Source organism: Prionailurus viverrinus, chromosome A1, assembly GCF_022837055.1.
Source record: "Prionailurus viverrinus isolate Anna chromosome A1, UM_Priviv_1.0, whole genome shotgun sequence".
Taxonomy (NCBI): Eukaryota; Metazoa; Chordata; class Mammalia; order Carnivora; family Felidae; genus Prionailurus; species Prionailurus viverrinus.
Window position 1 is genome coordinate 124929566 of NC_062561.1, and position 25159 is coordinate 124954724.

A 25159-nucleotide genomic window follows, 5' to 3' on the forward strand; every position below is an offset into this window, starting at 1 on the left:
GCCAGATTCCACCATTGGATGACTTTTTCTTTGGCCACATGAAACTGTAGGAGTTTTGTTAAAATGCATTCTGCTGAGGAAAGAGGGACACATGTCCCTCCCATTTGTTTCATTTCATTTCCTTTCATAAGTTTTTATTTAAATTCCAGTACATTGATCTCCCTTTTAGGTATTGCTTTATGGGCTTAGAGCAAATGCATGAGCAGGGAGTGGGGGAAGGCTGGCTTCAGAGCTAACTCAGATGAGGACTTAAAGGGATCCTGATTGAGAAACATTGCTCTGGGCTAAGGGCTGGGGAGGGGGAAGCTTGAGGGCGATAGTTGGTGATGAGAAGGCAGGGATGAGGAAAAGGGAGAGAAACTCAGAAGAGTTAGCAAGGTTTAAGAAGCAAGTGAGTCACTGTGCAAGCCAGTCACGGGCATGCTGATCATCAAGGTTTTCACTAAAAGCATTTGGGGACAGTTGGTATACACAGCAAAGAATCTGGGCTTTGGGGTCAGTTAGAGTTGGGACCCCATTCTGCTTTTTGTCTAGCATACAACCCTGAGCAAGTTGTTAAACCTGAGACTGTGTCTGTCAATAATGTTGATACTTACCTTTTTTTTTTAATGTTTACTTTTGAGAGAGCACGCATGCCTGAAAAGGGGGAAGAGCAGAGAGAGAAGGAGACACAGAATCTGAAGCAGGCTCCAGGCTCTGAACTGTCAGCCATGAGCCCGATGTGGGGCCCGAACCCATAAACCGTGAGATCATGACCTGAGCTGCAGTCAGATGCTTAACCCACTTAGCCACCCAGGTGCTCCTTACCTTGTGAGAGTTTTTAAGGATTTAATGACCCCAAATGAGTATTTTATAGATGGTATGTATTTGATCGAGTTTATATGCCCGCAGCAGCCTGTGGCACAGTAGGTAATGAGAAATGTCTTGGGTGTGCAGGGAATGTGCACCCCAGCAACATGAGGAGCCAACGATTTCTAGTCAAAATTGTAAATTTGGAAGTTTGAATTTTTCATGGGTCGTTTTCTAGGCTCTGATTTCAGCTGGGTAGCCTAGGTGTTTGTAAGTCTAGATTGAAGAAGGGGCCAAATCCACAGTGACTAAAGAGTGACTGCCCTTTTCATTCTTTGAATGCTCATGCTGAATTAGGTTTTCTCTTGTGAGAATCTCAGTGCCTTTGAGTGCCTTTTTACTTAAATATTGCTTTAGGCCATTAATTTAAAGACATGATCCCCTTCGTGGAAGCTTACAGAACCAAATTCCAGAGAAATTTGTATTCATTCATTTAAAAGCTATCACTGAACAATAGGCTTCTGAATTTAGCCAAAACTGCATGGAAAAGAGTTTCCTATACGGACAGGATTCAAATGTACTTACTGATTGTAGCACAGACAATTCATTAAGATTGTCCTAGCAAAGGGTGTCCAGTCTGAGTCCAAAGGTAGGTCTCTTGGGGAAAAATTGATGGCTGGGTTACTCTGCCTACTCTGTCTCTGAAGGATTGTATACAGCCCTGGATAAGGCGGTGGGAGAGACACTTCATCTGAGGTAGTTTTTTTTTTTCCCCTGTTACTTTTGTGTGTGAGGGTTCCTACTATATATTCCATCATGTTATACCAGTAAGATTCCAGTTTCATACAAATGCATAAGTGGATACAGAAATACCATTAAGTGGGAGAGAATTCTCACGAAAACACGTTCAGGAATAATACCCTTCTAGTTAGACCTTTCTGGCATGTTGACATAACCATAGTGACAAAGGATAAATGTAAAAGAATCAGATTTTGAATGTCCACAGATTTCTGAAACCAAGCTATGCCACATCATTTGTTTAAAATCCGTAACAGTTGGGAGAGAATAATTATAAAAATAAATGTTGAACTTTGAATTTAAAGACCTATTTTTCTCCTCAGTGGACATAGAACCATTTTAAGCTATTGAGACTCCAAGCAGCAACAGGAACAAGGGCCTGGATTTGGTGGCTTGCACTTCCCTCTGCTTCCCTGCACTCTCTTCTTTTTCTACCTCTGTTCAGCTTTCATCCTGCTCTTCTGCTTACTTGGACTAACTAGCCAAAGCATAGGACTTAAATGTGTATGTAAAAGTGCATTCATAGTTGTACTAAGTTTTAGATTTGTATTTTGAAACTGGAAGGCGTGTTTTAACTTTAAAGAGAAAAAAGCTTAAACCAAAAGTTAAAGTTGTTTTCTGCCCCTGGGCTAGGGAAACAATGCTTTGAGGTAACTCTTTCTGGAAGCAGGATGTGTTGGATGCATAATATAAATTAGGATAAGACAAAAGGTACCACAAAGAAGTCAGGCTGAGGCTGGTAGAGCCAAATGAAGGATTTTAAACAAAGGAACGCTTAGCTCAAAGCCAAGAAATTATTTCTGTAACCTATAGTACACACATGAAAGGATGAAGTTAAGGGGTGAAGATGTACAAATCTAATTGTCCAGATTTTCTTCCAAGTGGAACTGTTCACTTAGTTTCACATACTACTACTCAGCAATCTTGGGATGGCAGTGTGATGTATGTCTGCTGGCTTCAGGCCTCATTGTTAATAAGGATGAGACTCCAGCAGTGTGGCTACAGACTGGCCACTAGATGGCACATTACCTCTGTACTTGGTTGGTCCCTGGCACCCTAATAGAAAACAAAACAAAAAACAACCACTGGGAGGTGGCAGGATATTGGGATTCCAGAACTCATCTTGGAAAATTCATTTACCAGTTTTCCAAATTTACAATCTCTCAGTCCATACTTTGTTACTAAGACCAAGACAGTGTATCAATTTTCTTCTAAAACCTATTCCATTATGCTAAATGAACATTTAAAAAGCCACAGAACCCTCTGAAGGCATCTAGTTTACACTAAGACCCTAGAGCAGTAGTGACAAATACTGGTATCTCAAACATTATGTGTAATGACATCCAATTGTAGTGATCATACACAGAAAAAAAATTTAAACAAGAATTTATTTCTTAAATTTACTTAAAGGATTAGAGCGGATACATAGGCAACGTTTACAATAACATTTAGAGTTATGTCAACATAAGACCGATAGCTATTGTAACAATTAGCACATGCAATTCACCGTAGAGGTAAAAATACTTACTCTTTCTAGACAAGCCTTCTACACGAAGGTAGACTACGTAGGGGTAAAAGAGCAAGTGAACTTGAGAGGATTGCACTTACAAGTAAAAGGGACATAGCTAAGATATAAAGAGGATACATACCTAATGCTAATCACTGTATTGTAGTACTAGCAAATTGCACACTTATTTAGAGTATATTCAATAAACATGTTAAGACTAAAGGATTTTCAAATAACTGCCTTTAAAGTAACCATCTGACATCACATTTTGGTATTCATGTTACACCACTTGAAACATGTAGTTACCATTCAGACAAAACTGGTCTTTAAGGGATAAAAGATGTAGAACATTTCTCTCCATGGTCTTCAATGCATTTTTATCATTAACTTTAAAGCACTTGGTAATGAAGTTAAACTAGCCCACCTGAAGGAGCTACTGATGGCAAAAAGCTCTTAAAAATTTAGGAACAAATGGACAACACAAGAGCTCATCCCAGGTGGTCTTCTTTTTCTTTTTAACGAAATGTATAGTAGAATATCACACTACTGCATAATAGTAGCACATACAAAAAAAAGATTAATCCAAAAGACAGTACATTTGGCTCTAGAAAGTTGTTTTGACTTGCATCCGAATTCTGTTTATAAATATTCTGAAAAGGAACTTCTGTCAAAGACCAGTTGCTACTTTATACCTTCTTTTAAAAATAAAATTGGGTCATTGTCATGGATTTCAAAGTTTTTTTTTTTTTTTTTTTTTTTTTTTTAGTTATGTCTTCTCTCAGCATAGGGCTTGCTTGAACCTATAACCCCAAGATCAAGAGTCACATGCTTTTCTGAGCCAGCCAGGCATCCCGACCATGACCAATTTTAGGTTAAACATAAATAGCTTGCCATTTTATGGCTCCATATTCTCATTTTATAGAAAAGTGCAATAATTTTTTTTAAAGCAATCTTGGGCAGTAGAATTGAACACGACCTGCAACAGAAAGCTATCCCAGTAATTTTTAACAACTGAACTTTAAAATTTTTATGTAGCTTATTATATTGAAATTTTACCCATTTCAACAAAACAACAGAAGTGTATGGTTTAAAAATTTGTTCTTAAACCAAACATAGGAGAATGATGTGGAATATAACAGAACGGAGGAAGAGCTCCTCCACTTGATTTATGCTTGGTCAATATGTGCCAGTTAAAAGAAATATTTTAGGGAATTGTACAACAGGATTATTCTACTTCTACATTGGTCATGATTTTAATTAGTTAACTATGTGGATAGAAACTAACCATTTTTAAAAATTTGATTTCTACTTACAAAGCTATTTTAGCTGTTCTACTTTAAGGATGAGCTTTCATAAATTAATGTTTTACAAGTATATTTCTACTTCATTAACCTTTAACTTCACAGTAAGCTAGGAAGACCAGGTAACTTCATGTGTAAAGTTGCAATTAAATGAACAGCTAGGTAGATGTGAACACAGAATATATGAATGGTTTTGCTTTTTACCCTGCTTCTACTTACACAGTATGTTCTTGAGTGCCGTGACTGATCAGTGCTGGCTTGAAGTAGGGTACCAACATACCAGTAACTAATAGTCAAATTATAACAATACATGTGGCATGTATGCTTATTTTTTAATCCTGTATGAGCGCATCAGAAGCAGTGTATTAGTTTTGTCTACAGAGAAGCTTTTTTTCTGATGTGCCAGTGTTACTTTAAAGGAAATTTTGGGATACTAAACATCTGAGTAACCCATCCACTGCTTATATATAGACTAATTTTCACATAAACCAGATCCACTTCTCTGCTTACCTAAAATACAATTTACATGCCTCAAAACAAATTATCCTAAGACATGACTCAGGAAGGTAATTTTGTACTTGAAACAAGTTTCATGAATGCTTGTCTTTATCTGGGCAAAAGATGTACATCACATACTGGTAATCCAATCTACATTTTCTGATTGGATTATCTGTATAGTAACAATCTAGTATGTGTAAAGTGCTCTTGCAGCTGGGGGGCATTCACTCAGATACCATTTTCTATACAAGTTTTCCACCAATAGGGTTGCTTATATAATGTTCTTTCTTAAGTGACTTCATTCTCCTCCCCCTTAGATTAGGAGTCTGCATATTCTAAGTGCTCCCCATGTACAAACTTCACACTCGAATTCTTTGTAACACTGCTATTTATCATGAGGAAAGTTATAGCTGAACATGATGACAATAACATGACTACTTACTTGGAGGAAATGAAAAATATAACTGATAAAAACTTCTTGACAGATTCTTAGCAAGATAAATCTAATCCTGATTTGGATCAGGCTTTGACCAACTTAAATGGTGGCGGTGACATTATCTTATAGTGTGACTTCTCTGTAGATTTCTCTGTGCCCAGTCTTCCTCATCTACTTCTCATCCTTTCTACCAATCTCATGTTGCACCTGCCCTGTATCACAAAGACCCTGTGTATGAAAGAACTCTGAAACACATCAAGCAAGAATACAAAGTATAAAATGTTAACAGGAAGTCTAATATGTACAGAATCATATATAATGAGCAGAATTAGATTTCAACTGTAAATGTAGAGCAACTTCTTTTAGCCTTTTATTCTTGAATAACCTCTATAAACCATTTTAAGTGGGCCTGGTTTTTGTGACTTAAATATGACAAAAAACTGTAACATACTTTCTGCAAAACTACTTGATAACACTAGTCAACTACTAATGACGTATCAAAAATTTTCACTTAGCCCCTGTCTTTAGCCCTTGCCTCCTATCAAATGTGGTGGGTAGGGTAGGGCATAAATGTGAAAGTGTGGTTAGTGCTAAACTCTGGAGCCCTCGCTCACTTCTCTCTGGGAAGAAGAGAACTTGTGGGAAGAGGTTTAAAGTCTCTTTAAATCACAATGTGGAACTAAGTTCCACCTACCTCAGACCTAGCAGGTGTTAAAATACTATCTCATCATTAAGTGCCTCCACAACAGGGTGTTCCCTGTGATATTAACTAACATCAATATGTACATTTTTGGATAGGGTTTTATTTTGGTAAGTAGTGCCCATGTGTTCTCAGTTTGCTTCGAACATCTAGAAAAAAAAACCTTCCAATCTTGGCCTACTTAAAAACAAAGCATATTAAAACATATTTTAAGTTGAAGATATATTGTATAAAGTGCTTCATCAACCAAATTCTCTAAAGTTTTAACAAAAAGGGTCAATGTTTATATATACAGAAAAATGGCGAGTCTATAAATGGCAAAGAATTTTTAAAATGGTTAAGCTACTTTGGCATTCATTGCTAGTTTTTTAACTGGGCACTCTTAACTGCTGAATTTGTGAAACGGATCTTCAAACAGATTGTGAATAACAACATAAAGCAAATTTTTGAAAATTTAGTTACTTATGATATAAATGTTCAAAAATATATTTTTTAATCTGCAAAATTAAAACTCTAGAATTCCATTTATCTAGTAGCTGGCATCATTACACCAACAGAAGAGAATGTCTAATATTTCATGTTGGTAAGATTGTAATTCAACCCACTGTTTTTTTTTGCTTTTGGTCAGACAACAAAAACTGGGTTCATACAGTTATGCTACCTAATACTCTCCTTACGCTGTCAGCTAAAGTAGAGGGTCTAGACCTTGCTCATCTAATTTGTTATCTTAAGTCCATCTCATCCACTTTATTTGGTGACTATTCTCATTAAAATCAGTAGAGCTGTGCTAAATACATCACTGCTTATTATTTAAAGACCATCTGTTGTCTAGCTACAGAAAATTTTACTTTATAAATTTCAGACAAGCTTTCTGTTTTTCTTCAGTGCAAACATCCTGAAACAGCACAAAATCATTCAGCTATTCAGAGGATGAAGTCAGTTTATGTAGTGCTTGAAAGTAGAATCCCAGATATTCTGGAAGGGAAACAGCCCATGTGGGAGGACAGTTTACTGTTGTCCTTAAGGGCAAATGATCATCTTCAGTGAGTGAAGATTATTTTTCTCTGAAATAACAGTTAAAGTTAGCTTTAGTTTACAGGTACTGGTGAAGTTTTAACAGGAACCAGTCTTTCACTGAGGCATGTAGCCACCTCGTCTGACAGTTTGTGGTAAGTAGCTTTTAGACATTCCTTCATCAACTGCAGCCTCCATCCCAACTGTTTCAAATCTCTCTACCTGTCCCTCAGTATGTAGACCAAAAGCATCTGCTACAGAAATTTCTTGAAACATTTTCATTTGCCCAGATCCACAGGACTGTGAAATATCTGAAATCTGCTGTTTGAGTCTAACAAAATCTTCTTCATTGACTGACGAAACTTGCTTTGACCTTTCAAAATGTGAAATATCTGGACTGGTTTCACGTTGACTGCAGTTTTGTTTGAAATACTGTTGCCTGGGCAAATTGCCAACACTGCTATCTGTGTTATCTACCAGCTGTAGATCTTCTGGCCGCTCTTCAGAATCTAACAAGGGCTGGGTGGACTCGGATCTTGAGAAGACTTGGACCGATGGAACCTGGTGTCTGTAGCCACTGTGCACCACTGTGGAATACTGGACGGTGCCTGAAGTGTTCTGGGCAGACTCATTTTCATCACTGCTAGAAATGCTTGGCCTAGAGGAGGACATGCACGATGAACCTCCAATACCACTGCTGTGTCCTTCAGTACTGATTTTTTCCTTCTTGAATAAGTCCAGTGATTTCAGATCTTCTGGAAAAGGCTTTTTGTCATTTGCTGCTTCTATCTCCACGACACTTACATCAGTGAAATTGCCATCTGAGTAAATCTGATCTTTTGAATTAAAATTATGCTAAGAAAGAAAGAAAAAAATTTATTATTACCTATGGCATAGGTTCATTTAGAAACTATGAAATATATATGGCAAATTCTAGTTAAAGCCACAGAGAAATGCATCTCTGAAACTTCTCAGTAATTTGGTGCGGACATAATCTGTATCACTAAGCACTGTCAACTAGCTCAACTACAGATACTGTGAAATGATTCTAAGAAGTATGAATCAGAGTGGACTTCCTCAGAATTCCCAATCAACTGTTAAATTTTGATAAGCTACTGGTGTATATACAGTATTTCATTACTAGACTACAGAGTTGAGGATTGACTAAAAAGTAGAAAACATGAAAAGTTCAAAGAATTTAGTCTAGGTTTCTAGAAATCACTGCAACAGTATGAAACTGGTAGACTGTTAAATTTGATTTTAATATCCAATACAAAATGCTTGCCTTACAACATTTACCATATAGGAGTATTTACATATTAAGTTTTCAATTTGCAATTTCAATGAAGTATTTTTCATGTTTACTGAATAGAATAAGGAATATAAGAATATGCTATGATAATATTTTATCATTTACTTTTCAATTTGGTCTTATCATTTGGTTCAACTCTATAAAAATACCCTGAAATGTCCATGTATAAACAAGTCAGAAACACTTTATCTTACCCTAGGAGGTGTATGAGGTGACCACTGGGCAATATGACTCTTTGAAGGATCTGGAACATTAGGCCAGATATGTTTTTTAATTCTGGAGAGAAAAAGAAATAAAGTATCTGTGGAACCACATGTAATAAATAATGAACAGTCCCTAATTCCAAACATGAGCTTAATCTAGTCATAATGAAAAACTACTAATAAGGCTAGTAATCAGCATTCAATTTAAAAAACTGAAATAAAATTCTACAATAGAAACCAATCAAAAAGTGGAATAAAGTCACAAAACCTTAAAGTACACCCCCCTCCCAACAACAAAAGAAGCAAATACATTCAATTTCCAACTAAAACCACATAACACATTTTCACATAGCCACCAGGTAAAATATGATAAATTTGATTTTTTCACAAGAATATTTACCTCAGTAGAGTTCCTAGTCCAAAGTTAGAGGTCCCTAAGTGTGTATAAGTATACAGGAAGTGAGTCATCTCGAGAGTAAGTTCAAATACAAAAACAAAACGGAGTAATAAGATCCTAACAGACTGACTCTCCTGTGCAAACAACTATAAAATCTACGTGTAATGTAAAAAATAATGAAGTTAACAACCTAAACAAAAGACCAACTAATGGATGAATTCCATGAAAGAGACTTAAAAAAATTTCAGTTGTTTTACATAAAGAACTTGAGTTAAAATTTTTTTAATGTTTATTTTTGAGAGAGAGAGAGAGAGCGAGCGAGAGAGAGCAGGGTAGCGGCAGAGAGAGGGAGCCACAGAATCTGAAACAGTCTCCAGGCTCTCAGCTATCAGCACAGAGCCCGATGAGGGAGGGGCTTAAACCCACGAGCCTTGAGATCACGACCTAAGCCAAAGTCAGAAGCTTAACTGACTAAGCCACCCAGGCACCGCAAGAAACTGAATTTTTAAATTAACATTCTTCCCACAAAGAAAATCTCAGGCTCAAACTGGCTTTGTGAATTCTAGCAAACACTTCAACAGAAATACTATGAATACTATATAAACTCTCCTAGAAAATAGAGAAGGTAAGGTGTCCCCATTAATTTGAGGAGACCGTTCATTTTATGAGGTAATCAGTATCCCCTTGATTTCAAAAGTAAATGAACACACCACCAAAAAGAACCAATATCACTCATGAAGGATAAATGCAAAAATTAACATACTGAATCCAGTCTAAGAAATGCAAGGACAGTTTAACATGTGGAAAGAAACCAATGAATAAAATTCACCATATACATGTAGGAAAGAGAAAAATCATATGATCATCTCAACAGATGACAAAAAAGCATCTGACAAAATTGACCCAATCATGACAAAAACTCTCAGGAAAAAAATATAAGAGAACTTCCTCAACTTAAAATCAACATCACATGCAATGGTCAGAGACTGAATGCTTTCTCCCTTAAAATTGGGAATAATGCAAAGTTACTACTTAACCAGTATAGTAAGAAAAATAACTGAAAGGATAAACATCAGAATAACCATCTTTACTAAGCAGTATGACTATGTATATGGAAAATGTTTAGGGACCCAAAAAGGTACTAGAGTAAATGAACTTACCAAGGTCTTAGTATACAAGGTCATTATATTGAAACAAAATTAATTGCATTTCTTTTTCTAGCAATGAACAATTAGAAAATAAAAATTTCTAAAAATGCCATTTACAGTTGTATAAAAAACATTTAGGAATAAATTTAACATAGTACAAGGCCTACCCACTGAAAACCATATAACAGTGCAAAAGAAAAAGAAAACCTAGACAAAGAGAAATTAACAAGGGTGACTGGGTGGCTCAGCTGGTTAAGCATCATCTGACTTTTGATTTCAGCTCAGGTCATGATCTCGGAGTTGTGAGTTTGAGCCCTACACAGGGCTCCATGCTGACAGGATGGAGCCTGCTTAAGATTCTCTCTCTCCCTCTTTCAGCCCCTTCCCCCCTCAAAATAAATAAATAAACTTAAAAACAAAAGAGATTAACATGTTCATGGACTGACCCATGTGACATAAATGTTGTGAACTCATGTTCCGATTGTATTTTTTGCCCTAATTTTATTGAGTCGATAAAATCTCAATTAGCACTGTACTCAGTTTTTTAAAAAAGACTTTTCTTTTCATATAAATAATATCAGCTTACCAAATAACCTAGTCAAAATAATTTTGAAAAACAACTTATTAAAAGAATTCTAACTGCTCTCAAAACTTACAGAGCTATAAAAATCAAGACTGTGTGGTACTGGCACGAATAGACATATAGAACAGAATTGAGAGTCCACAAATAAATCCAGACTTACATGGACAATTGATTTTGACAAAGATATCTAGGCAATACAATGGGAAAAAAAGTATTTTCAGTAAATAATGCTTGAACAACTAGTTATCTATGGAAAAAAAAATTCCCTGACCTCACACCATGCACAAAAATTAATTCTGAATAGATCATAGACATAGAGCTAAAATGATTAAGTTACAGAGGAAAATAAAGGAGAACACAATTGTGACAATGACTTAGGCAAGAATCACAAACTGATAACATGCACCTCATCAAAATTAAAAACGTGCATTTTGTAAAGTCACAGTGAAGAAAACGAGAAGCCAAAGCCACAAGACCAGACTTTCCACAACATATTTGACAAAAATTTTGTCACTAGAATATATAAAGAACTCTTACAGCTCAATATTACAGCAAACAACTCAATTTAAAAATGGGCAAAAGATTTCAGAACATCTATCACAAAAGAATATAGATAAATGACACATGGAAGGATCCATTACTATTTACTAGGGAAATAGAAATTAAAACCACAGTGAGATAAAATTACACCCTGATAACAAGGGGCTAAAATAAAAACCCTGACAGTGCCAAGTAACAGTGCCATGTAACAACTGGAACTCTCACGGTGCTGGGGAGAATACATGATGGTACACCTGCTTTGAAAAACAGTTTCTTATGAAGTTATATATGTGCTTCCTATGTTACCCAGCAATACCAATACTAGGTATGTACTTACAGAAGATAAATGATAACATATACCTACACAAAGATCTGTAGATGAATGTTCATGGCAACATTATTCATAATAGCCCCAAATTAAAGACACAACCTGAATTTCCATAACAGATGAACAAATTTTGATGTATCTACACTGCAGACTACTATTCAATAGATAGAAAAATATTAGTATATATACAACATGGATGAGTCTCAAAAACATGCTAAATGAAAGACATCCTATAAAAAGACTACATATTATCGATTTATATGAAATCTCAGAAAAGGCAAAACTACAGTCACAGAAAGCATATCAGTGATTACCTTGGGGCCAGGGGTTGAGGGAGAGGAGAGACGATAAAATAGAATGAGGAAACTTTTTAGGGTAATAGAAATAGTATCTAACTTGAGTGTGGTGGTAGTTATATATCTGTATGCAGCTATTAAAATTCATCAAACCATACACTTAAAATGAATGAATGTCACTGCATGTAAATTATAGCTCAATAAACCTGGAGGGAAGAACTGCAAAAACGCAAATAGGGGTACTTACAGGTCTCGCTTATTAAAGCAGAACAATACTCCCAAAAGAGTTGTCAATAAAAATGCTAGGCAAACAGGAACAACTATGGCTTCAATTTCTCCTTGAGCTAAAAATCAGGGGTAAGAAGTAAAATAAATGTCAACTTATGTGCTAAGAGAAATAATGAAACTTCCCAACCAAATGGCTGTTGAAAAGATGAAATACCATCCCATTTTTATAGCCTTTTCAAACTTAAAGATTGTTTTCTGCCACCCCTGAGCCCCTTGGTAAATCATATCCTAGCTGCTTATACCTGACACAGTAACCTGGCCACAGAGAAAGCATAAACTCTATGTTGGTTAGGGGAATAAAATGACTAGTTCAGTTTTCTGGACAGATAATCTATCCAATAAGTTAGAAATTTCAAACCTAACCATTTATTACATTTATGATCTGCACCCAGCAGAATCTTAACAAATGCTTATCTTTGCGATCTGTGAGTGCTGGGCACAAGTGGAAATATGGAATCCTGTATAAGGAATAAAAATAAAAGGTTCAAGCAAAATTTTTAATAGATTTTCAAAAAGATAGCATATCTGGTATACAGCTAAGAATCTTAAGTACAAGGAGTGGCAGAAATAGGAATATTATCACCTAAAATCAACAAGCCTAAGATTTCTAGATAATTCCCAACCTGCATTTAAAAGAGGGCTTACTTGAGCAAATGAATCACTAATTGGACAGTTTATATTGGAGATATTTTTTAATGATTTACTTATGGCTGTCTCTACTTAACTCCTCCAGCCTCCTTATAAGTAGAAGTAGTCTTTTATGGGAAAAATTTATAAAAGTAATACTGCAGTCATATACTATTTACTCAGTCTAATCTTTGCACCACATATATCCCTTTACAAGTAACTTTATATTCTACAAAGCCTAATAGAAATCAGTAAATCAGATAGATCAATGCTCGGAAATAAACTGGAGGCTGGCAAATATTCACTCTTCAACACTGAGGTTTTCATATAGGTGCCAAATCAAATTCAGGCAGACCCTGTTATTACTGTTGCCAAACTTACTATGTTTTCAAGTCTTGGGCCTTTGCTTATCTGTCCTAGGATGCCTTCTTCTTCCTTTTTATCCACATCCTAACTTTTGGGGACTCAAGTACTGACTCCTCTATATAATCTATGAAGATGAAATTCCCCCCTATAAATTATCTTTAAATTCCTACTCTATTTACTGTCTACATGGCCCAAATGCCTTTCCATTTAATTACTTATGTTGTATTTCTTCAAATAAAGTCCTTTGGGAGCAAGGCCCATGTCATATGAAGAAGCCATAATATGTCCATAAAACAGTAAACAGATCAGTGAAAAAAGCAGATAATTAAGTAATCCTAACAAGTATGATCTAATTTGGGGGGAAAAATGTATGTATAGAAAATAATAGAAGGATATACAAATATGTTAAGAGATTATTCTGGATGAGGAATTAGGAGTGGTTTTTCTTCTGCTCTGTAGTGTATAGTCTAAAGGCCTATATAGTACACAATCTACTCTTATAATGAATATCACTTTCATTAGTTGAATATTTTAAAGGTTTATTTTTTTCTAAAGATCAATTTCAAGTATTACTTGTTAGATATTTATTTTACTAACATGTCACCACAAAATCTTATTCCAAAAACTATATTCATTTTTGGCAATCACAGCAAAGTTCAGGATCTTTTATTATCTATTTTAGGTAGTCACTCATTCATTTTCTCATTCACCCATCATTCAATAACAAGGAATATAGCTTACTATTTAGCATTCACTATGTTGGTAACTGGGGGTGGGGGTTACAAATAAATGACAAAATAAGGTAATTTCTATTATGATTCAAAATGTAAGAAGAACAAGAAAGAATGCAGCTTAAGAATGCTTTAGGGAGGTTAGAGGAACTAGAAAAAGTGAGGACTTAATGTAGGGCTACACACTGGGAAAAGATGGAGAAAATAATGAGAAGCATATGACCAAAGAAAGAGATTACAAAAGGGCATGCAAAAGCAGTAATTAGAAGGCATGATCAATAGGATTTTACACTTGGCTCATGTAAGCAAAAAAGACTCATGAAAACAAAAAATTTATCACATCCTTATCTAAATTTGTGGGTTTGGCAAAGAGTTGGATGGCTGTGGCAGGGAACAAAGAGAAATGTATTTGGGAAAGAGCATGACTGAAGTCATGGACAGAGAGTTTAAATAGGCAGATAAAATACAGGGCTGAGAAGAGTGATATGGAAAATACAGACCATCTTTTAAAAAAGTGAAAAAAGAAAAAGAGATCAAGAAGGAAGTATGAGAAAGGGAGAAGACTCAGGAGAGTGTTATTATACACACACACACACACACACACATGAGAAGAACCAAAGGAAGAGGCAGTTTCAAGGATGGAGAAGCTGAGTCAAATGCTGAGAAGTATAAAAATAAGGAGACTAAAAAGCATGTACTGGATATGATAACTAAAAGGCCTTCCCTGAGTGACATTAGGGAGGTTTCAGTGGATTGGTGGGTTGGAAGCCTGATTTCAGTGGGTTAAAGACTAAGCTGGAGGAAGGGAAGTGGAGCTCAAGAAGGTGAACTAGTCTTTCCAATAACCTGCCTACAAAAGAAGGAGTAAGACAAGAAGGTAAGAGACCACATTTGACTTTTGCCAGTGAAAAGATGAACCCATTTAGAAAGATACACAAATTCTTTTGGCATTTATAGAGTACAGACGAAATCAGTCAGAAGCAGTTAATAACAGAGCTGAGTTTTGATAGTTTAAAGAAACAATCCAAATCAGATAAACAATACAATACCAACAATTCATTTCTATGGATCCAAAGATGCACTTTTAACAAAATTTTAGCTTATTAACTAAGTCCATATTTAGTCTGATTAAAAAAAAGAAGAAGAAAAGAGCAAATGTCATTATTTCTTACCAAACTTCGGTGTAGTAAAAGTGAATTCTGGGCCATCCTTTCCACCTTCGTCTGTATATGCTGCCATTCGTACCATGTACAAGGTGTCACTGGTCAAAGAGGACAGTGTATATTCTGTGTGGGAGGAATCCACATTCACAGCTGGAAGAAAAAAATAAGTCTGCTTTATTTAACTACTCAATGTTTCTGCTTGATTTGGCTTTTGACACTGTAAAAGTATTAAAAAGGAACATATTTTCCAGAAAATAATTTTCTTATCTCTGCCAGAATATTCTTCTATAAGCACAACACAGTATTTTTTTTTCCACAGTATTTTTTTAATAGGCATATTCTCAGGTGTCTCTTTTCTGAGAATAATATACTACACTTAAGATGTATAACATAAAAAGGTGAGACAACATTTAAAAGCTTAAGAAAAAAACCAATGATTCTTAATAACTGATAGAATTTATTACCAGTTTCATTTCCAATGATGGTTCTATAAAATATAGTATAATTTCGGATAAATCCGTTCTGAACATCAACAGGAAGTTGGTCCCACTCTAAGACAGCTTCATTTTTCCCCACTTTTTTCGTCCGAACAGTAGGTCCTTTGGAAGGTGCTAAAACAGAATAAAAGTATTTGATAACTAAAAATTACTATGATTTAGTAAGTCATTAGGATTTACTAAAATTTAATTATATTATTTGAACATTATGAGACATACCCTTATTTTACAAAGAAAAAAATGTCTTTGTTAATACAAAACTCAACATATTTCAAAGAAAATGAATTTGGACTTACGAGCTTGTTTAAGGTATGCCTTTATAGACTCAGGGCTTCCTGGTCCATCAGTATATACTGGAGTAACTGTTATCAAATAACATTTGCTCTCTGCTAGGTTCCCTAAAGAAATAATGGGAGAGTAAGCATTTTTCCCCACATAACAAAAAAGTCTACATTCCATTATTAACTTTACATTATAAATTTCATGACTATTGAACTTTCTTTTCTTTTAAAACTACAGCTTTTTAAGCAAGCATTGCCTTTTGTGTACTGGATTCAAGCTTAATTGAATAAAGCTTTTCATTAAAGTAAAAGCTTACTTTTTTAATTTTTTTTTACTGTTTATTTATTTTTGAGACAGAAAGAGACAGAGCATGAACGGGGGAGGGGCAGAGAGAGAGGGAGACACAGAATCGGAAACAGGCTCCAGGCTCTGAGCCGTCAGCCCAGAGCCCAATGCGGGGCTCGAACTCCCGGACCGCGAGATCGTGACCTGGCTGAAGTCGGACGCTTAACCGACTGCGCCACCCAGGCGCCCCAGTAAAAGCTTACTTTTATTGCCAATACAGTAGATTAAAAAATATATTGTTAGTAAAAGTACTTATTATATTTATATTCAGGACTTATAAAACTCTGATCTCAAATTATCATTGGTCTTATAGTTTGACATTGTACATCTTAACTAATTCTCTGAGAACTGCCTAATGACCCATTTATAAGAGCCAGGGAAAGCATTAATGGCCCTGGTTTGTCAAACCAGGGGAAAAAAGAATTAGTGCCATTTCCCCCAGAAAGTAATATTATTTTTTTTTATTTACTATATGAAATTTATTGTCAAATTGGTTTCCATACAACACTCAGTGCTCATCCCAAAAGATGCCCTCTTCGATACCCATCACCTACCCTCCCCTCGCTCCCACCCCCCATCAACCCTCAGTTTGTTCTCAGTTTTTAAGAGTCTCTTATGCTTTGGCTCTCTCTCCCACTCTAACCTCTTTTTTTTTTTTTTTTTCCTTCCCCTCCCCCATGGGTTTCTGTTAAGTTTCTCAGGATCCACATAAGAGTGAAAACATATGGTATCTGTCTTTCTCTGTATGGCTTATTCCACTTAGCATCACACTCTCCAGTTCCATCCACGTTGCTATAAAGGGCCATATTTCATTCTTTCGCATTGCCACATAGCACTCCATTGTGTATATAAACCACGATTTCTTTATCTATTCATCAGTTGATGGACATTTAGGCTAAGAAAGTAATATTAAAAAGCCATCTTGAATACCTCTTTTATTTATAATCTCTCCATATTAAATCTTTTTTATACAGCCACTTTATCTGCCCACAACAGAAAATAAGGTATTTGTTATACCAAAGTTTATACTTTCAACAAGAACTTTTATTTCCTTAACTTAATTCACAAAGTTATATACGACAGCTCCTTTGCTTTCTTAAACAGAATAATTTTACTTTTTCTTGATGACTCAATATTATCAAGAAGATAAAGAATTTTTAGACTCTGTTGTAATACAGTGATGTTATCAGGACTACTGAGCCACTGGATCTACCTGTGCAACCTGAAGGTCTCTAGAGATTATGCGAGGCTTTATTAAAAACATTTCTATTGTCCAGTTACTACCAACGTGTCTTCTCTCTAGCTCCACCTTTCTTTTAATTTGATAAGGCTAGCAGACTAGACAACCAAATTTATTAAAACTTTTTTTTTTAAGTTTATTTATGTATTTTTGAGAGAGAAAGAAAACAGCGTGAGGTCGGAGGGGCATAGAGAGGGAGAGAAAGAATTCCAAGCAGGCTCTGCATTGTCAGCACAGAGCCCAATGCAGGGCTCAAACTCAGGAAACAGTGAGATCATGACCTGAGCTGAAACCATGAGTCAGACGTTTAACTGAGCGAGCCACCCAAGTGCCCCTATTGTTTTTTTAAATGATAGGTTAATGAGGGCCAAACAGCCTATTTCATAAATAAAGCTCACAAAATTTTATGGCAGATATGTCTTTGCTTAGAGCTTTTCTTTCAGCAATCATATTATTCATAATTGAATTCTAACGGTTATCCTTCTTTACTAAATAAAACACATTAAAGCTGAGTGTTTTGTCTTTAAAGTTCTCTTCAAAGCCACATAAAAAGTTGTACCTTAAAATGCAGAGCAATCTACCACTTTGGAGCTCTACGGTATCATTAGAACTTCCAGTTAAAAGATGTAAGGAAATCTGAATTCTAGTTCTGCTTCCCCTATTCAACAACTTTAAAGAGGTTAACAAGTCATTCATATGCTATAGGAAAATATCTTCTCACTGAAGGATGAGGAAGTTAAATCAGGTAAAGAACCATTCAACTAATTACCAGCAGCGATCAGATTATCTTAGATTTGTCTTTTACTTTACAGTTTTGTTAGTGCTCCTTTGATGATCAAAACACTGAACCATAAACAGAAGATACTATTAACTCTGCTTTGTCCATAAACAGATCCTGTAGTTCATTCAGTGAGATTAAATGTGACTTGATGAGAGTCACACATCGAGAAAACTATATGTAACTTTTAACTATCATAAACTGAAACTCTTCAATAGACCACAATATCTGTAAAACAGACAAAAATATGTAAAAGAAAAATCTGTCTGAAGAGTTACACAAAGGATTTCAACTTAAGTTTTTTCTAGCTAGGAATACCTCTTAGAAAGGTGCGGTGTACAGTGCCATCTTCTTGTTGCCAGTCTGGGATGCACGGCGATTTATCTGATAATACACACCATTCAAGTATATACTTGTTTACAGATTCATTTGGAGCAGTCCATTCTACCCAAAGCATATTATCTTTGGGAAATGCTTTAAGATCCGTGACTGGGCGAGTAGCTTTAAAACAAAATTTGAAAACTGGTGTGATAAATGAACATTAAAAAATTTCAAATTTTGATGTTTTACATTTCCAAACTTGCTATCAGTTTTTGTAGCATATAATATTAATATGTATTTCCATTAACAAAAACACTTTATTATAATTTACAAATAGACAGTAAATTTATTTTGAAACTAAAATTCTTCCTTTCCCCAAATTCTTCAAATGTTTTGTGTATGTAAATGGAAATATTTTCTTCTTTGAAAGCCATAAACAATATATTTAAGTCATATTCATATATGGCTCCCAAAGCTTTTAAATAATATTTAAGAAAACGAGATAATTAGAAAATGAGTAAATAAATAAGTAGTTTACTTCAAAGTTTAAGTGAGCCACATGATAATGGAATGAATTATTTCATTGCTGACTGATTTCTAAAACTATTATAATCGATACTGAAGAGGCAGTCTCAGAATAATTATGTATTAGGTATTAGAATATGTATTATGAATATGTATTATGAACCACTTTTCCCATCTCACAGATACAAACCTTGAAAGTTATAGGCAGGGATAGTTAAAACAGCTGCATCTGATTTGCCAACCAGATTTCTTGCTGTCAGAGTTGCTATGTAACGATCATTTGTGAGGTTTACTGTCCATTTTGTGTCATTCACTGTATAATTCTGTAAACGTGATTTCCATCTTATGAGAGTCACTTCATAATCCAAAATTTTTCCATTGGCTTCAAAAGGAGGCAATGTCTATAATAAAATAATTTTAAAAATGTATTTAACAAATCTTTAATCATTTTTTTTCATGTTCACAAATTCTGCTGTTACGTCAAACCTCCATGTTTAACTGAAAGGCACTGGCAACCTCATTTGCAACTCACAACCTTAAGTAAAACTACTATATAGTGAATGAACAGTAAACACATGACTTTGACTAACAGGGAAAGTAAAGTAGCACCATTCTGTTAGCTTTTAGTTCTGTAAACTATTGTGCACTGTGACTATCTGGCCCTAAATCATCTTATGCTGGAGTACTTTTCTCTCTACCATTTCTTAGTATGGTACACCTTAACACTTATGGACTTGACAGTCAGTGTGTAATTCCTATTATTGGCATACAGTTTGATTACCCAAAACCTTTATTAACTATTTTCTATGAGGCACTCAGGAAAGTTCAAGGACAGACAGGATCCTTCTTACAAACTTTCATAGAACTGTGAAGTATCTGTGAACTGCAGTTCATGATCCTTTTATGTAGTATATATAAAACTCTGTTTCTATTAAACGCTTTGCTGATATTAAGATGAAAAAAAATGTAAGTTAAAAAAACTACACTCATAATGCCATAAAAATGTACTATGTAAGCAATAAAAGAATATAAACATGCATTTTTTTTTCTTTACCTTCCATATGAGTTGCACAGATCTATAGCCGTGAGTATGGGATGGCTCTATCTTATACCAGAAACTTGGTGCCTTGGATGGTCCTAAAGAAATGATATAAACTTTTTAAAATAAAAGTTTTTATCATAGCAGTAAAATATAATCCTGGAAATTATTCTCTTATTCTCTTACTTTGTTCTTATTCTTGCCATTCAATCACATGATGTATCTTTTTTTACATGTTTATGTATTTTGAGAGAGAGAAGAGAGACAAAGGGAGAATGGGGGAGGGGCAGAGAGAGTGGGAGAGAAAATCCCAAGCTGGTCCTGTGTGGTTAGCATGGAGCCGGATGCAGGGCTTGAACCCATGAACCGTGAGATCACAACCTGAGCTGAAATCAAGAGTCAGAAGCTCAACCGACAGCTCCACCCAGGAACCCCTAAACTAGCATTTTTCCCATTGCAGCACACCATGCCTGGGTCTTCCTTTATAGAGGAAGATAGCTTGATGATATAGATTAGAATGCTTTTTTTATGTTAAAATTGTAAAGCTACAAATATATCCTAACGTATACCAAAAATGCATCACCATTTCTTACTGCTAAAAATTAAACCGAAAAACCGTATTTAAATATACACTTAAAACCCCTAAATGTGGGGCACCTGGGTGCCTCAGTCGGTTGAGACTCTGACTTCGACTCAGGTCATGGGTTTAAGCCTCATGCTGGGCTTTTCATAGACAGCACAAGTCTTTGGATTCTTTGTCTCCCTCTCTGCACCCTCCCCCCACCAATCACATTCTCTCCCTCTCTCTCTCTCTCTCTCAAAAATAAATACACATTAAGAAAAAAAAAAAAACCCTAAATGTACATATATGAGAATACAAAAAATAATAAATTGAATAAATATGGGCTAAGTTTATTATCTTTCGGTGGGATGACTGTTAACAGGGTATAATAAAAATGAATTCATAGTACTTTTGTGATAATCACCAAACATGTGAAAAAGGAAAAAGCACTTTACAGGATCAGGGCGCGTGGGTGTCTCAGTCATTTGAGCACCTGATTCTTGGTTTCGGCTCAGGTCATGATCTCACGGGTTCATGAGATCAAGTCCAACGTCTGGCTCTGTGCTGACAGTACGGAGGCTGCTAGGGATTCTCTCCCTCCCTCTCTCACTACCCCTCCCCTGCTTATATGTGCATGTGTGTGCTCTACCTCAAAATAAATAAATAAACTTATAAAACCAAATATCAAATGCCAGTAATTAGGTTTTCAAAATTCCTATAGGATCAACTGATTTTTCAAAAAAGGATCTGAGTAACATCTAAACTGTGATGTGCTCATTATAAAGAGGTAATTACAGAGGACAAAACAAAGAGGAAAGACAGACAAGGGAGGCTGGGGAAAAGACTGCCAGTATAAGGGGTTCAAATAGGTACATACGCATCAGTATACAAGAAATTATAAAAAAAAATGTTATAGGCCAGAAAGATTTCCTAACATGAAAAGAACCTGGAGGCATCATTCATTAAGTTGAAGAAATGCTTATCTAAATGGCTCATAATTTTCTGGGTATCTGTTTGATTTGACAAAGGTTATGTACCATCTCCCCAGAAAATGCACACAGGCACTAACTACAATATTTTGTCCACATTTTAAAGTAGTTCAGCAACCCCTGTCCCCCAAACTGACCCAACCAGTTTTCAAGACCTCTATGATGCCAGTTTAAGAATTCCTGGGGGCACCTGGGTGGCTCAGTTGGTTAAGTATCTGACTCTCGGTTTCGGCTCAGGTAATGATCTCACGGTTTTGTGAGTTCGGGCCCCACATTGGGCTCTGTGCTGACAGTGTGGAGTCTGCTTGGGATTCTCTCTCTGCCTCTCCCCCACTTGCGCTGTCTCTGTCTCTCTCTAAATAAATAAATAAACTTAAATTAAAAAAAAAAAAAAAAAGGAATTCCCAGCCAAGACAAAGGAATCTGGTTGAGGACCCAACTCAGGACCCAATTCAGCAACAGCAGGATTGCTTTCTTTCATGTCATTTATGAGAATAAGAGAAAATTCTTAGTGGAGAGGGGTAGTTTACTATTCTGCCTTTTGAGATTGTCACTTCACCTATCTAAACTGCTACTAGAGCTGGAAGTGAAGGGATATAGGTGGTACAGAAGGTTTTAAAGCCATAGTTGTTGCTATTGACATCTAAAGGGTGAAACTAGAATGAAAAATGTTCAGAAAGAAAAATCTCTATGCCGCAGGACTACTTCTTGATTGCTATACAATAAATAAGTAATGTTAGGTGTTTTGGGGAGGGGATCTTACCTTTTAACATACACCCTTTTATAACTTTTGGATTGTGCACTATATGCCCTATATGATCGTGGAGAGGAAAAAGGGAAAATGATAATAAACTAACCAACCTAAACTTTAGGATCCTTTTCTAGGGGCTTATTAAGTGATGGGAGGGAAAAAAATGAATAAAAATATAGTACAAATATATTTCTGATGGTGAGAGTCTATGGTATATTTTGTTAACGTTATTTTAATGACTCAGGATATGATTCTCTAGTTAGGGATACTGTGAAACATTCCCTTTTAATAAAATGTTTTGGATTTAACTGTTATGTCAATGGTTTTCTCAAGGTATCTAAAAAAAATTCCATGGTAATCTTCTTTCATTAGTAATCAAATAGAGTTATACAATCAATAATGCACATTTTATATCTTTATGTCCTTAAAAATAAAAGTGTAAAATATAAGTTTGAACAGAATGATCACAAAGTAAGAAGCAATGAGGTTTATACTATTAAGACCTGACACAAGTCATAGCCATAATTCCAAACCTTTACTTCTTCATGGATCTTAATTACTTACTGTCTTCATATGTGATCCCACTGGCTTCTTCACTCCAGTCACTCCAGAATCCTTTACCATCTTCCTTCATACAACGAATTCTAAACACATATTCTGTGAAAGGCTTAAGGTCCTGGACAGTGAAAGAAGTTCTACTGGATGCTGTATCTTCAGGAGGAATCTGAAATCAAAGCAAACCAACCAACAAAAAAACCCCATGGAATTTATTATAAGTGTCCTAAATTCCATTAAGATCTTAGAAATTGATTTAATAAAAGAGAACTAACAAACAAATGCTGGAAAGAAATAAATGCAAGTCAAAAAGCAGTCAGAGTCAGTAAGTTAACAGATTTGGGAAGTATGGAACTATCTATTATTAATCCTTCCTTCCTTTTCTTGATTTTTGTATCTTCCTTCCATGAAGCCTGTAACACATAGGGTCTCAGCAGGAAAGAGATGGCGTATTCCAATTAGACTTTCATTCAAGAAGGGTTTACTAAAGGAAATATGGGTAGAGTGTAGGGAAAACTTAGGCAGTGGTCAGTACTCTGGGGCTTGTCACTGTTACCACCCCTAGCCCCAAAGGGACGAGGGGAAGTAGCAGAAACTGGGAGAGGAGGGTGAGACAGGGTTAACTTGACAGGACCAGTGACCTTAGGCTGAGAGACAGCAGCTCCAGGGAGGAAGCAGGGAAAATAAATATGCTCACTTCACTTCACTTCTCTCCTCTCTTGTGCTAGGCCCTCTTCCCCCTCCTCCCGTTAATCACATTCACTAGGAAACCAGAGACAATGTGAACCCACAGATGAAATTCATACAAGTCAGCATTCCAAGACAAAGAGTAGGGTAGAGAAGAACAGAGTGTAACTCTGGATAGGCAAAATGAAGCCCAATCAAGAAAAATAAAAACTATCATTGCATATAAACTTGGTTTTCAGGAAACAAGAGAATAAAGATAAATGATTCTTTCTACTACTATGGGATTCCAATATTGAATATAAAAATAGGGGCCTTTTTTTCTATCAGTGAATTAAGATTCTATGTTATTAAAAATATTTTGAAGTTTAGGTATGTATCCTCTCTGTACAACATGAAGCATTAATCCATTTTTGTTTGTTGCTTTTTCTGGTTTTATTTTGAGCCCTTTAAGTGGAATGGAAAGCAGAAGTAGTAAGGTCATGGGCTCAAATCCCTTATGAACTCATTACTGCAATAAGAGAAAGCAAAAGCATACTGTTAGTGATAAATGAAATTACAACAAAGAATATTATGGGGAACACAAAGCTATGGTGACAGACATCCTTTTAAAAAGTTCTAAGTACTTCTTTTGGTGATAGCATCATCTCTGGGTACACTATTCTTTTCCTTTTCAGGCTTAGAAGTTCCCCAATAATTCCTTCCTCTACTAAGAGGTTGACAAGCTTTCTAAAAAGGACTAGATAGTAAATATTTTAGGTTGTGGGCCAGATACTCTCTGTTCCAACTCAACTCGTCCACTGTGGCACAAAGTAGCCAAAGACAATATTAAAAAAAATGAGTGTGGCTTTGTTTATAAGAACAGATGGCAGGATGAAATTGGCCTCCAGATTTAGTTAAACCCTGCTCTCTACCTTTGCTATATAATCTCTTCATATACTCCCCCACTTAATTCTTATTTTTTGTGTTCCTTTCACCTCCCACCAAAAATACTATTTCTTGCCACCCTACATCCCTTCCATACTTCATTTAAAGGCTACTGTACTCAGCAAGACTATATTTTCTATCCGAACGTCTTCCTGTTTGCCCTTACATGAAATACAGATCAAGAAGAGGTGTGAAACAAAATATTACATATATTCACAACCTTAGTATATTGAGACTTTTAGGTTAGAGGGTTCTAAGACTATCTGCATAAACAGTAACTTGCAAGTTACCTGGCTCCAGGTTGAGGCATCTCTGGTCCTATATTGAATATTATATTTCAGTCTTATAAAACTCTGAATACTTGAGTTGATCCATGTCAATTTTAAGATACTAGACAGTTCCTCTGAGTTGCTGACTGATAAATTATGTGGTGGATTGGGCTTCACTGAAGAATAAAATAAATCCGAATTTTTATCATTTTTACAACTTCTTATACAGACTCAAAATATACTTCTTATATTTCACTATATTGATTTACTCATACCATATGAACTAATTTTTCTGAAAACAGTACTTATGTCATACTATTATAATGAAAAGATAACGTTTCTGAAGAAATTTTAGTTTTCTTTGTCAATT

At 35.6% G+C, this 25159-nt stretch overlaps 1 protein-coding gene across 5 annotated transcripts in view; it reads right to left on the minus strand.

Annotated features, from left to right (window-relative positions):
- Positions 1-2956: 2956 nt before the first annotated feature.
- The window catches only part of IL6ST (interleukin 6 cytokine family signal transducer), a 56064-nt gene continuing 33861 nt past the window's right edge, over positions 2957-25159 (minus strand). For 4 of the 5 annotated variants that reach the window (XM_047840365.1, XM_047840450.1, XM_047840284.1 and 1 more), the window contains 11 exons: positions 24811-24965; positions 22919-23078; positions 20068-20150; positions 19204-19414; positions 18486-18668; positions 15819-15920; positions 15490-15636; positions 15035-15175; positions 12098-12194; positions 8550-8631; positions 2957-7898 (listed from right to left, as the gene is read on the minus strand). In XM_047840365.1, coding sequence (XP_047696321.1) covers positions 7161-7898; positions 8550-8631; positions 12098-12194; positions 15035-15175; positions 15490-15636; positions 15819-15920; positions 18486-18668; positions 19204-19414; positions 20068-20150; positions 22919-23078; positions 24811-24965 — 2099 coding nt within the window. In that variant the 3' untranslated portion in view covers positions 2957-7160. Of the gene's footprint in view, positions 7899-8549; positions 8632-12097; positions 12195-15034; positions 15176-15489; positions 15637-15818; positions 15921-18485; positions 18669-19203; positions 19415-20067; positions 20151-22918; positions 23079-24810; positions 24966-25159 lie in introns of those variants that run through there. The other variant, XM_047840544.1, reaches the window with a different exon arrangement.